This window comes from Gymnodraco acuticeps, unplaced genomic scaffold (assembly GCF_902827175.1).
Source record: "Gymnodraco acuticeps unplaced genomic scaffold, fGymAcu1.1, whole genome shotgun sequence".
Taxonomy (NCBI): Eukaryota; Metazoa; Chordata; class Actinopteri; order Perciformes; family Bathydraconidae; genus Gymnodraco; species Gymnodraco acuticeps.
In genome coordinates, this window is record NW_022989748.1 from 1,160,835 (window position 1) to 1,176,252 (window position 15,418).

At 39.8% G+C, this 15,418-nt stretch overlaps 1 protein-coding gene across 1 annotated transcript in view; it reads left to right on the forward strand.

Moving 5' to 3' along the window:
* pcxb (pyruvate carboxylase b) overlaps positions 1 to 4,040 on the forward strand; it is a 344,298-nt gene extending 340,258 nt beyond the window's left edge. The window contains 1 exon segment of the mRNA XM_034224887.1: positions 1,788 to 4,040. Coding sequence (XP_034080778.1) covers positions 1,788 to 1,935 — 148 coding nt within the window. The 3' untranslated portion in view covers positions 1,936 to 4,040.
* The last annotated feature ends 11,378 nt before the right edge of the window (positions 4,041 to 15,418 follow it).

Genomic DNA, 15,418 nt, shown 5'->3' on the forward strand with positions numbered 1-15,418 from the left:
GATACCTGTGACGCCTGAAATCATTAAAAAAAATATTTAGTGTAATTTATACAAAATACAAGTACATTTCGTTTTTTTTTATGGGTTCAAAGAACCGTTGATTTTGACAATAAAGTTCAGAGTTGATATCAAATGTGTCGTGATTATTCATGTTTGGATGGGTAAAGAATATTCTGATTTCAAAAGCATAAGGTTGTGTGTGGACTTTTTTTGTCGTACACATGGGTGTGTTATGCCATTGCTGTGTAATAATATATATATATATATAATAGTACATGTACAATGAAAGATTGCATAAAGCCATATACACCAGTATTTATTTCCATGAACAATATTAGCATTCGTTTTACAATTTCAGTCAAAAGAAACAAACCACTCACTGCTCTATTTGCCTCAACTGTAGTCCACCATGTTCAGCTCTGTAAATATTCAATGCATTCTGCAGGGAGAACACATTCAGGCACACAGGCTCCAATCCAGGATGGTCCACCATACAGGTTACAGAGTCCTCAAGTTCCTGAATCCGTCTTGACACCTAGTGTGATAAACATATTGAATGACATGTTAAAAATGCATTCTCTAAACAGACAACTTAGTGAAGCTATCAAAAATGTTACCTGTGGTATCTCCATGCAGCACACATTCTCCGTTCAGAAGGCATCGTGCCGCAATTTGCACATGTACACCTGTAGAAAGAAGTCAATAACTGAGCTTTTAAAAACACATGAAACTACACACACTGCTGACAACTGAGGTGTTGTTGGAGTTATACTTGTTATCACTCTAAGTTATTGAACTTTCCAACGGTTGTTGCACGATGTTGGAAGAAAAGGGGTGTAAACTATTCATAAACGCAATGAGGCCATTGTATATATGCTGAAAATATGAATGTCTCCCTTTATAAATATATATATGTATCGCTGTTTTTGCGTTACAAGCTCTAAGTTATAAACTGTACACATAGCATTCTTGCTAATTAGCCAAAATATAAACGGAATAAGTAGCAATCATCGTAACAGAGTAAAATAAATAGGAACAACAGCTTGTCAACTAACCATTTAGAAACGTCCTGCTGCAACCGAGATCTTTGCACCTCCACCAAAACCTCCGCTGCTTCAGGGTCAATCTCTGGATCAAATTGATAATACGCTTGAACACATGCATTGCTTTGAGATGACATGTTTATTCCACACTCGTAATCACAGAAAGCATGGTAACGTGACTCTCGCCGGCGCATGCCCCGCTCTTCTGCAGGGGGGGCGTGGTCAGCTGCTGCTCAGAATTTTCAAAGACAGGCTTGGAAAAGAGCGAAAATGAGCGAAACGAGGCATGGCTAAAAAATGATCTGTTTGGTATTTTGAAAAATAAAATGTATAAATATACCTTATATAGGTATGGTCATACACTATATCATTTAAATATAGCATGATAGGTCTCCTTTAAATTAACATTTTTGAACCAGGATTGCAGCTCTACTCCTATTTAAATGATCATTTCAATCTAGCTTGTGATGCTTACAACACTTCAAGATGAACTTTTAACACTTTAACTACATGCATGGATCAGCTTATTTCTTTGTACTTTTGGTGAACCTCACAGTAAATGGTATGGGTTGTATGTAAGCTAGTAGGCTAATATGCTAAAGTCCCACTTGCATATGTCATTCTAAAGTGTGTAGCCTTCATGTCCTAAGCTTGAGTCTGGTTTACCTCTGTCTACAGTGCAGTTCAGTGATCTGTGCATTGTCAAGTGTTCTTAATGCTCTGACCTGTGTTTGTGATAAGGTGGGAGAAGGGGCAGCCGCTGTGTGTCCTCTCTGCCATGAAGATGGAGACCGTGGTCAACTCCCCGTTAGCCGGCACCATCAAGGCGGTGCATGTCAGGGCCGACGCCTCCCTGGAGGGAGGCGACCTGATACTGGAGATTGAGGAATAGAGGGAGGTATGATCCTGGGAATGATGGGGGGGGGGGGGGGTAAAAACACTTATCTGTTGCACACAAGCTGCACACAGCGGATTGGTGTAAATAGATTATCTGATGAGGATTCCTTAATGAACTGTAGCACTAATCCAACTATATTATCTCTCAGGCGTGGTGATTAGGATCTCAGTACATCTCTTAATGTCCTGTCAACTTGTGGAGGAAAAACATATCTTAGAAAGACCTATATTTGAATTGTTATACATTCCATTACTTGCTAATCTCACTAGTCTTAAATGTGATGTACTACAAACCGAGCTGATCATGTGTAACACCAACAGGGTTCTAATATCTAATTGCAATTAAATGCCACAATTTCCATTTCTATGCTGTTGATGTTGCTTAATATATTCAAGTGTGTAGATGAAACTTTATATTAATGTTTTTCTTGGGTTAGGACAAGAACTATGTATGCTCGCCTTGGCATTACTGATCTCTGAGCGTCACATTAAGACTCACTGACTTTTGTAGGGTAAACATGTAATACTGTTCTTTAGAAAGACAATGAAGCACACATTTTACGGAAAATAAATACAAATATTAACACAATGAGAGAAGCACAACAGATCAAAGCACTGTTTCAGGGCCAGATGTTTAAACAGTGTTTTGCTCTGAGAAATAGTAGATGGTTTACTTTTGGAAAGATCTTCGCTGGTGATGGAAATGTTTCCCCATTCACACCTGTCTTTAAATCCCATGAAGCTGTCGGCCATTTTGGAGACAAGCTAACAGGATTAGTCATGTGATTTTGTTGAAGTATATCTAAAACCAATTGAGCTCTATCTGCTGGATTTTAAAAGTGTTAAATCACAGGCTGCTAAGGTAACTTTCTTTTAGGGTCTCTGATTTCAAAAAGCTTTCACAGCGCAGCTCGTCCATCTTTTAATAACCAGGAGAGATTATGGTGAACGGTCTTCTGACTGCAAGGGGATTTTAAGGCTAGGTGAAAATGGGATTACATGGTGGTGTAATGGAGGCGTGTGGTGGTATTTTCTGAGGCTCTGCTGATGGATTTTTAAATGAATTCTCTGTCAAATGATGTGAAATTAGCCGGACTAATAGCAGGCTCTGGAGACTACCAGTAGCAGCGCTCGGCTTTATATTTCTAATGTGTGTGTTTGCATAAATTAGTGTGGCTGTGTGCAAGCAAATTCACAAGTCAACCAGTCCTTAAAATAATGCACCTCCAGAATTAAAAACCTCTTAAAAGCAATTCAATATTCATAATAACACGCACTGATGCAAACATATTTGTACTAACACTCCCAGCCCTTCTGCTGCCTAGATACAAACAAACACACCTCTCAGTGGTGTTGCGCGGATGTCAAACATTACAGTTCCTGAATTTAACCGACAAGATTCAACCGATTCCACAAATGCCAGACTTCTCAATTATTTGGATGTCTTGAACCTGGAAGTGATCAATGCTAAATTGAATATTTCGCCACCCTGACCACCAGTGAAAGTAGATAAATAATTAGCTCACATAGTAATGACAGTAGGAAAGGAAGCGTCACATCTCCCTGTTATGCAGTGAACGAGCAGAAAAGATATGACAGCCTACTTTCCCCAAACATCAATACAGCTTTGATGGACTAATCAAAGCACACAATTAAAGTTGAACTGCTCCGGCATTTTTGCTCCATTGCCCCTGAGAATGAGACCCCCTTCTGAACTATGCATCTATACTAAGCAGTGACACTATGTAAGTACGACACTGAAACGTCTTCTCGCTCTCCCAAGCCCCCTGTACTCCTGGCTTTATCAATCTGTATTAACTACTGGGATTGTATGAAAGAGTGTTTTCAACCAGCTGTTGCAAAATAATGTTAAGTTCCCTCACTCGTCCATATATCCAACCACCTTTTCATCTCGTCTTCCTTCTCAACAGTGTAAATGTTCACGTGTCAGATGGTGGTTTCCTCTAATGCAATAATGTACTGAATCGCAGTGTTTCTCTGTCTTAGCCAGCTGTGATTGTGACAACCATGTTTCTGACAATGTATTGCTGTTATTGTCTGGGGTTAAAAAAAAGAATAAATGTGAGGGAAAAAAGCACATAACTGGAAATATTCTTTGTTTCAGAGAGAGATCCACGTCATTAAACTGTTTTAGATGTAAATTGTTGCAGAGAGTATGAAAAGAAGTGAAATGTATCTTTGCTTTCATTTGTTTTACTAGAGTAAACACATTCAGTTTAGCAGATGTGACTGCCTGGAGATACAAAATGTCTCCATTGAATTTCCCTCAAAATATTCATGACGGAGTTTTGAATTTCTTTACTTGATTATACTACTTGTGAATTTTACACTTTAGTTTATTCATTTCCATCTGCTGTAGCAGTTTCAATATTAGTCCTAGGGAAGACTTTAAGCTAAAATTAAAGATGTATCTGTTGTGTGTATTGCATTTTCTACACAGTGGGCAAAAGAAAGGCCGGCTTCTGGAAGGTTTCTAAGAACAAATGACTCCCTCACAACCTTGTATGATCAACTAATGGCTCATGCTAGCCGGAGTCAAATATGTCTCATTGCTCGAGTCCTGTAATTCATATCTCTTTCAGAATAATGTGTCCAACTAGTATTAATGATTGTATGAACAAATGTTGAAGTGAAAGTACCTTTGTCACAGACCAGGCACCCCATTTGGTTAACCCGTACAATTGTTTCACATTTACTACCATAATGCTACTGAGGTAGATGCTGGACTGTTGGAGCCAGTGTGATTTTATTTGACCTACGCATGTCGCATCCAACCTCCTCCATCCAACCTCCTCCATCCAACCTCCTCCATCCAACCTCCTCCATCCAACCTCCTCCATCCAACCTCCTCCATCCAACCTCCTTGCACATCAGAACTCAGTTGGTATCTGGGAAAGCACCCAACAAAGAAAATCCATCGAAACAACGTATACACTTAATGGCTGGACCATGACAATCATTTCTAGTATAGTGCAAAACAGAAAATGTGATATTCAAATTGGACATTTTCGTACTATACTTTGTCGGGTATTCTTGCATTTATTTAGCTTGTTTTTTTACGTACTCTGCTATGCGTTTTACGCATTTATTTGGCAGGTTTTTGACACATTTTAGACTTACTAATACTACATCTAGTTTTTTGCATATTTTCAGCACCATATACTTTGTAGTTTTATTTTTTTCTTGCATATTTTCAGCATCCTAAATTGTGTTTATGCAACAAACAAAAAAGCCACAGTATAGTACTGTATGTTGAAATTATGCCATAAAACGACGTATGTTGTAAATATGCAAAGAAAAACACATAGTATATTTTGTCGAAAATATGCGAAAAAAATCATAGTATGTCAAAGATATGAAAAAAAGCCATAGTATAGTATGTCGAAAATGTGCCTTAAAACAACATATGTTGGGGGAAAAACTCAATCTATTCTTCCATTATCAGAGTAGCACATGATAACAAAGACCCAACTGTAATTGCGTACATGACAGGGTGTATGATTAGCTAGAAGAGCATCAGGACTAACATGATGATTCAGCCTCTATGGAGATAGGCATATGACAGGCATGATCATTTCTGACGTGGGCCTCAGCTAATCGAAACATTATACTGCTCTGAACCGGTATTCCTGCATCTTGTGACTGTGTAACACCCTCGAAGATATTCTTCAGGTCCTGTGTGGATCTAGTCAAATGCATCACCGTCCTAAGCCATGTACGATATGCTTATCAACACTTTGTAAACTGCTAGACTGCAAGAGACCGGGGATAGAAACTGTTGATATGGTGCCAGGTTATAAGAATAGCTCTTTGTCATCATATTAAATTACAGGGGAAACAACGGATGTAACGACCCGCTTGTTATCTGACTTGAGTGACTGCTTTGATTAATAACGATATAATCACATTTGCATATGTGAATAGAGAAGATGACAGTCTGCCTGCTACTGTATGACCTTGATTGGTTTGCTGATTTCACCACAAATAAACATAATGGGGTCTTAATTCACAACATTCAACAGAGGATTTTAGCTGAGTGGAAACCTGCCTTTTTAAAAATTCTAATTGAGATTATCAAGGCTATTTCCACCAATCACCCAGCTGTCTTTCCTCAGTTTATGTACATTTGGTATAGGTTACATCTGCAACTGCCCATCTGTTCTATGCAAAATAATGCTTATGTTGGTACCCTTGCTTCAATAACTATTTAAAAGTCAAGTGAAACATTAAATCCAAGCATATATTTCCTGTTGCTTCACACGATGTCACGCTGTGTGCAAGATGCAGACTGTCAATGATTGGTGTGCATTAAACACAACAACTACAGAGTGTGAAGTCCTCTCTAATGAGGCCTCTCGTTTGTGTTTCACATGAATATTTATGCTGTAATAACTAGGACATAAATGGACAGCTACCTACTGTATTTACAAAAACAGATTAGTCCCATGGCAAAATATATTATATTTAGAGAACATTTATTGTAAAGTGACAGTCACTTGAGAAAAAGAAACAAAGAAAATCAATTATGTATCGTTAAAGCCTCACAAAAAAAGTGAAATGTATTTTTTTAGACATCCAGGTCTGCTATTGATTGATCTGTTGTTTTTTTTCTTTTTAATGATTACAGATACATCTAGATAATACAATTATTTCTCAATCAATTGTTAATCTGGGGTAAAATGTCACAAAAACATTTCCTAAAATGAAGTTGATGTCATCAAATTGCTCAATGTGTCCTACCCTTAATACTGTATATTCAGTACACTATTAGAAAATAAACATTTAACAATTGACTTATTTGGAGTACTGTTTGCAAAATAAACGTCTGCAACTATTTTAAATGACAGTCAACCAATGTATTATTTGAATTATCGTTGCAGTTAAAGTTACAGTGCGCGCTTCATATAATTGAGCGACAGAAATAGTCAGCCTCCAGCCAGCTCCTCTCTGGCCCCTTTCACACCAGCGCTTTTTCAGCTCCGGCTCGGAGCTGGAGCCTGAAAAGCGCCGGTTTTTCCTGTTCACACCGCAGCGGCGCCGGCTCTTAGATCCGGAATCCGGTTCACTTCCAGCTCCAAAAAATTGTCGGTCTAGAGGCAAGAGCTTCGGAGCTAAGAGGTGGCGTCGCTTACGTCTCTCTTACGTCGAGGCGTGCAGGAAACTAAACCCACCTCCCCTGAACATGGGTCGACTGTCATGCCTGCCTACAAGCAGTAGTGCTTATAATCACACTTTATAAAGTCAGGCAACACTAACCAGGCTTCGTGTGATTCTGTTTATTTGTACCTTACTTTGACCATCCGTTCACTGTTATTGATCATTGTGGAGAGAGGCAGACGTTTTGTTTTGTATTATAGCAGCTATCGGATGGATCAATACATGGGACTGCACAGGTTGTCGTGTCCGACTATCACAAGTAGAATCATAATAAAAATACGCCGGTAAAATGTGCCTGTAGAAAACGGTTTATGCCACAATAGGATAGCAATAGCAAGTAGTCAGTTTGGCTTCGGTTGCTATGCTAACATCACCCATTTTATACCAGAGAAACTTTCATAACAGCGTTGTGATACCAAACAGCGTCAATTCAGACTGACACACATTCACTTAGGCTAAGGGGAACTGGGGATATGTATCAGCTGCTTGTGTGAGTCGGACAGTGAATACTTTAGAGCGGCCGCTGCAGTGTGAGCTAACCGGGAGCTAACGGAGGAGAATAAACTCCCGTAGAAGAGCAGCCAACACTGCAGCGGTCGGTAAATGCCGCAGAAACACATTAATAAACAATGAACCACGGCACTCTGGAGGCTGAGCAAAGTATAAGGTTGGAGAAGTCGTTATTCAATTTATTCTGGCTTCGTGTGATTAAAAGCAACACGATCATCGACCCGACGCAGTTCCCCGTTGTTGTGAGCGCCGTAATGCCGTTGGGGAGCAAATCAGCGATGTAAACGGTGACGTCATGACGCAGCAGCGGCAGCACCAGTCGGGTGCTGGGCGGTGTGAACAGAGCGGGAGCAGAAAAGGGAAACCGGAGCTGAACCAGAAAAGCTCTAGCTCGGAGCTAGAAAGGGAAAAGCGCTGGTGTGAAAGCCGCAAGAGAGAAGCTCCCAGCATTGGGCCACCTCCAGATAAAGCCATGACTTGTAGCTCTGCCTCTTTCAGCTGATTCTTTCCTCATAAAGGTCAAGGACCTGCTTTGATGGGGGTCTCAACATCACAGCAGAAGCAAACGTTTTCATTTCCCAGGGTCAGGAGGTCATGGACCAAAAGTCTTATTTGGATCTCAGACTGAAACTGTTTAATAAGTCCTGCCTCTAATCCATAAATGAGAGCCAGAGTTCAAATCCCCTGTGTGGCTTTGTCTTTGCTCATCCCTGTGTCTGCTTTACGAAGGTCCAAATGAACAGCAAATAGCCACTAGGGAGAGCTGGGAAGTCTTGGCAGCTCTGCGTGTCAAAACTGAAGAAGCTCTGTGGGATGATGGCAGAGCTGTGTGGCAGCAGCTGGCAGAGGAGCAACTATTTCTAACCCAGGCCTGAGTCTCTTACACGGGCCACAGGGGTCCGCTGCTGTGCTGAGGGGCGGCTCTGATACCTTTGCTGCTGTTCCATAATCCCTTCAGTGCTTGCTTTGCTGCTTTCTTTGCTGTAATCCTCCTGCCTGAATAAAGAGAGAACAGACGAGGAGGAGGGGCTACAGCGTCTCCGTCAGACGGGACGTCCCCCCTATCCCTCTCTTAGGATCCTTGTCAATCAGCACCATCAGGATCCTCTCCATAAAACACAATTCAATTCTTTTTCTGCACAAAAAATTTATCAAACTTATAGATTTTAATCAAGAAATAAAATGTATGCTTAAAAGCATGCTATGGTCAGATGTTTAAATAGCAAAACATTTGGATCACCATGGTGTGAAAGCAAACATTTCATGATATGTCAAAAACACATCAGCGAAACGGCATCAAACACACGTTACAAATAAGGTCTCTTAAGCACTAGCTCGCCACGTGTGGTCCACCGCTATCTCCTTTCCTTTTCCATTACTCCAGTCCTTACTCAAAGATTGCTTCTGGGGATAATTTTCCACCTGTCTGAGATCAGAGTCCAGGGTCTTGCAGGGCAGTTAAACCCCCCGCCCTGCATGTCCTCACTGAAACACTTGACAGCATATCTAACCCACATTTGGCTCAGCTCAATTTCGTAATGTGGTGATCTGATAACTCACCAGGGCGCATGTCAGTCATGAGCAAGGTTAAATACCAGGAAACAGGAAACTATCGCTTGTGCTCTCCTCCTTGTGTCTTACCTTCATCATTAAACACCATCGAGCAGAGAAGCGCATCACAAAGCCATAGGCCACCTTACCAGTGATGAGTTAACAATGCACACATCAATTAAGTGGACAGATCAATGCTGCATGCTGACAAATTCACTCTCTAATGAATGCATCGAATGGTAACCAGCAGCTAGCCTGGACATGGATCATTTCCTGTCACCCCTTCAGACTCGATCTCAAGCCCTTTTGATGCTACAGCTTCTGACACTCTGTTGATGTGTGAGTGTCGGCATGAGAGGAAAGACTCAGGTTGTGTTCATACTGCATGTGTGTATGTGATGAGACATCTCATTAAGTACTGAAACTGCTCCACAGAACTGGTTTAGCCTCAGGTGGCAGAAACACACACATGCATGTACAGCTGAGCTTTTTTCAAACACACAGCAGCTTTAAGTGTGTGTTCCCGTGTGTGTGTGTGTGTGTGTGTGTGTGTGTGTGTGTGTGTGTGTGTGTGTGTGTGTGTGTGTGTGTGTGTGTGTGTGTGTGTGTGTGTGTGTGTGTGTGTGTGTGTGTGTGTGTGTGTGTGTGTGTGTGTGTGTGTGTGTGTGTGTGTGTGTGTGTGTGTGTGTGTGTGTGTGTGTGTGTGTGTGTGTGTGTGTGCGCGCGAAAGTGTGCCCTCTCGTTGTCACTATGAGTTTAAAGCCTTCCAACTCGAAATCAAAGCACTGCAGCAAATATAAGAGAGAAGCTGAAGAGCAGAAACAGAGGCACACACACACATAGTCAGGCGGCGAGGATTCACTGCGACAGAGGAGCGGCTCAAACTGCGACACACAGCCAGACAGGAATTAAGGAATTAGAAAGCAAAGAGAGGAAGAGAATCAAAGAAGAAGAGCAGCAAAATCACCCGTTTTGTATTTACGTGCACAGAAACACGCCACCAATCATCACGTGTATTTGTGAAGAGAAACATTCTCCACCTTAGTGTCAGAATATTGCACTGTTACCGTGGCAACAGGCATGTTCAGGACAAAAGAGTGTGTTGTTCCTAAAACACAAACAGTCCAAGCGGATTCTTCTTTTACATAAACATGTTAATGCGCCTGAGAAGATTATATTATATGCAGGGTTGAAAGTCACTGAGTCAGGGATAGTGTTTATTTACGGCAGAAGAAGTGATGCGCTGTAGCTTTGAGTAATGACGGCTTATCCAGGCAGAGCATGTGAGCACAGCCTCAAACCTTCACCTGCAGCACACATCAGCTCTCACATCACAGCTCAGAGGATCCCACTGAAAGGTCTTCCAGCTGGAACGTGCTGCCGTTTGAATAAATGGTGCCTCCAAGTGTCTCAGGCTCCTTATTTCTACACACACAACAATAAGTACTACAACCTCACTGCCACTCAACTGCCTGGTTTAACAGAATCTTTTTTCCAGTGTAAGCATTTAGCTCATGTGTGTGCATGTTGATTTTTTCTTATCAAGCGCTGATCTGCTCAAATCTGCTCAGATGTCATCAGTGTCCTATATCATAAATGCAGAACCACACATCAAACCAAAATGTGTCGTTGTAGCGTTTATTCAGGGTCCTGACTAAATCAAGTAAATTAATCAATCTGAAAATACTGTTGTTGCACTGTGGTGTGGACAGGAAAACTGAACATTTCCGCAAATGTTTTTTAAGTTTTCTTTAAGCAAAACGAAAAACATCTTGCCTTTTTTTGCTGCTATTAAGGAATGTTGATGACTGCATCATTAGCTGTAATGTACAATGCTGTTTACTGACAAGAAAAGAAGGGAGGACAACAAATGTAACCATTTTATGAACTTCTGAAAAACAGAATTGTCAGGCCTCATTTAATAATAATCAGGTCAAACGGTGGCTCCCTTTCACCTGCCTCTGCATGTGAGGAATAACAATTCATATGTGTTGGAAATTATGCCTAAAAACAGAGGAGGTTAGGATGGGAGAAAGTAATTAAGACGTTTGCAGGAAGTAATTAGTCGCACTAACAACAACTGAAACCTATTGTTTTTTAATGTGACCTTTGAAAGCAGGCATTATAATAAAAAAACTCTACATGGATCTGCATCTACATGGAGACACTGTTACTGTATAATATTTTGCCTGTCCTCCCATTGACAGCATGATGTCATTTTCAGCTTAAGATGGTTGGACTGGAAACCTCTTAACACCTCTCCTCACTATTCATCCACAGCTGGATACAAGACGTTCACTAATCTGCTCTAAGACCTGTCAGAAGTCTTATCCCGGTATTAAACACTTTAAGTAGCAAGCAGGTGAGGCTCAAGTGGATCCAAAAATACCTTTAAATTGCAACACTTAACAAAATAACTAAAGAAGGCATCAGCATGCTCGCAGATGGGTGATATAACACTTGACTGAAAGAACTCTCCAAAAGAAGTCGCTTGTGTTTTCCAGAATTGAACAGTAATGGTTGGTTATTACATGCAATGTGTTGGCTCCAGCCTTATCTCTTCCTCATAAAAAGGATAAAAACTGTCCCTACATCTCTATTAAGACCATTTTAATTGTGTGGGAATTGTATCTTAATAGAAGCTTATCTGGTACATAACTGCTCGACCACAACACATTTCTCTTTATGCAGAACAGTGAACATTATCTGCCTTCCCTTCATACATTATTGTTTAATGATTGCATTACATCTTGTAAGTTTAAAGGGAGCAGTGTGTTTTAATGGTCTCACACTGACCTAATATTTAAGTTAGTTATAGTTAAAGACTATGTGAACATTGCATATAGCTTCAGGGTGTCCCTGTGATGAGCATGCGGAGTAGATGCTTTTGTATGGGTGTGTAGAGTCAACCCTGTATAGTATACCTTTCAAATGTTTCTAATCAAATTGTGACTGGTTGTAGCTGATGCTTAAACCGCTTTCCATACATCTAATTAAGATTGATTTCTTGCTCTGCAAAACATTATTGATTCCTTCACAGCCTGGAACTATTAAATAAATAAATTGTGTGACTGACGGTATCAAGCAAGGTGATAAAAAGCATCAGAGGCAAAGCTCAGATAACACTTTGATCCAGCTGCTGAGGAAACTGGAAAAGGAAATAAGTGAGTCATTTTTCTGCTACATCATACAAAGGCCTACGGATCGCTTTCTTACGGAAAAGAGGGACACACAAACTAATATTTAGAACAAACAAGCATGCTCCTATTGTTTTAAAAAAATCCAAATGTTCTATTGGAAATACTATTATTAAACACATAGACACATAATACCTTGTTATAAATCCACATCTATACAACTTCAGTATTATCCAAACCCAACATCTGAATGAAATCAATTCAAACTAACTGCCAAAAGAGATGCATGCCTGTCTGGAGATGTCAGATGATTGGATAAATAGATTGGTATACAGCTCTGACTGAAATCAATAACATTACTAAATGCAGCCTCAGTGGGATAAATCGATGATCTTTTGGAAATTATTACTTTAACAAAAATATGAAAGGATATGGTTTTCCGATCATTTGTATGCAGCCCACCAATGAAGTAGAGAGGGTAACTTTCATAAGGAGAGGAATAATACATGCATCTCAACGGACCAGGCTTCACAGTGGGTGAGGAGCAGGTGAGTTTCTATCAGCTGCTCATCCAGGTTGTTCCTCACACAGAGCATCAACTCACATCACTCTCCATCAGTCTTACTCATGACTGTGGATCAGACACAAAGACTCTGTTCAAAACGTCAGGGCAGCTGTCTGGCTTTGCAGGGGTTAGAGGGTTACAAATATAGCTCGGGGCTGTGCAATGTACATCTGTATCGTAGGCTAGCTTTGTAAAATGGGGAGAGATCTGATTCGTTTTTATTTGCCAACTGAATGTAAAGTCAACATTAAAAATCTGATATTTTTCTTAATTAGCTCGAGATCATTGAAGGGGCACACACACACACACACACACATGGGCTGGTAAATTAAACACCCTTGTTAAGATAACCTCATGACCCAGCAAATAAATATGTGGTGCATGTCGTCAGGGTGTGTGTGTGTGTTTAACAGTCCCTGTAGCAGCCTGCATCCCTCCCACTCTGAGACTAAACACTTGTTCTAGCAAAAATAAAATGAGCTGACTGCATTAAAAATGTATTATGCAATATTTTTGGTCCTAACAATAGTTTTTTCACAGAAATGTACTGTATTATTTTACAGACCTTTCTTGTTTTTCTATATTACGTGTAAATACCATAAAAATACAGTAAATTACTTTTATTTAAAATAAATAAAGGTTTTATTCTGTAAATTGGTTTGATGAGAAATTATCGTTGTATGTAATAACACATAAAATACACATCATTTTACTGCATGTAAAATGAAGGCAACTTTCTTTTTTTTGTTGCAGTAAAACCTTAAATTTAATGTAACAAAATGTAAAAAAACAAAAAATAACTGTATTCTGTACTGTTGTAGAATAAAAAGAAATCTTATTATAAAACATCTCTAAAATGTTAAATAAATGTATACATCTTCACAAAAAATGTAATATATTGCAGAAATACCCAAAAATGATTTTGTGTAAATAAAGTAGTTTTCATAGTATACTAAAATAGTTAACTGTAAAAAATAACTGTCAAATAAAAAAAACGTAAAATGTATGTAAAAAGCTACGGCACTTGAAATGGAATCCAGCCATACAACGGCAGACAAGACAAGCAGGATTGGAATGAGTCCACAACACTCCTGATTGGTTGAGATAAACGTCATCGGAAAAACCTGCCAATGAGCACTGTCCGTCGCGCCTTTCAATCCAATTTGAAACTTCCAAGTCAGTTTGAGCGGCTCTCCTGCGGAACTACAGCTGTCTGTATGTCTGCTCACGAGTTTATGGACTAATATCGGGATAGTTTTACATCTACACGTTAAATATGGGCATCGGGACGTCAACAGAGAACAGAAGACTTGAGATCTGGTGAGTCCTGCAACTGTAATGGAGTTAAACATGTATTTAGATAATCCTTAGTTTGTGAATGTTTAATTGTGTATTTAAGGTTACATTTCTTCTTCTAGTTCAGTGAGTTTTGAGTGATGAGACATATATTTTAAGGGAATCTGTGGAATCTCAGCTTTCATATGATACGTTTGTGCAGATAGCATGAAGTAAAAAAGATCGCTTTTGCCAGTTATGTGCTAAAGTAGCGTTAACCCCGTTAGCTGTTAGACTTGTGTTTCGTTTAGTTAAAAATGGTTAATCTCGTCAGTTAGCTGAGTTTCTTCCCGTTAAGTGGGTAAGCATCATTAATTGGTTGTTACATTTTAAGAAGTCCTGAGATGCTGTTTCTTGCAAGATGTGCAATCGGGCTATACAGGTTAACAAGGTGGCTGCTAACGTTAGCTTACAGTTTACAGCTTATTGCAGTGCTGCCGCGCCACCCTCTCGTCTCCAACGCGGGACGATTACACATAAACGTGCAGCAGGGTGTCACAGTGTTGTCGCAGAACTGCGGAATCCAGTTTGTTAATGTTCAGTAGCCAACAGCTATCATAGCATAAACTGCTAACCACTAACGTTTGGCTAACTTAGTTAATGTCACACTGTCTAAACTAAAATAGTTGTTGTATTACTACATCATACATGCTTGGTCCAAATCTCTGCTAAAATTATTATTTAACAAAATTATCATTAAAGTATCTTATTTTTTTGCATTTGTATCACACTTGTACGGTGGCCGGCAGGTGCAAACGCTAAACAACGGCCAAAAACACACACATAAGCAGGAAACACCTGCAAATAATGAAATGAAAAACCAACAAACCCTGAAAACACATACAACAGAAAAACGCTGCATTTACAGAAATGATGCAAGCTAAACCTACAACAGACAAACCCTGAAAACAAACACAACAGAAAAACGCTGCAAATACAAAAACGATATGCAAAGTCAAAAGCACATACAATCGAATAACACGTTACAAAAAAAAAACATTCCGGAAGTGCTTCAGGCCTCTAGGGGGCGCGCTACGTGGAACAGATTGATGTATGACCAGACATAGAGAGAACGAACAAGAGGAAAGAAAGTTCATTTAAGTGGAGAAAGATATAAGAAGGTAAGTTTTGTTTTGTTTTTATACATAGAGCGTCATATTTACGTAGCTAGCGTTAGCATGTTTGATCAAAGAGCTTGCAAG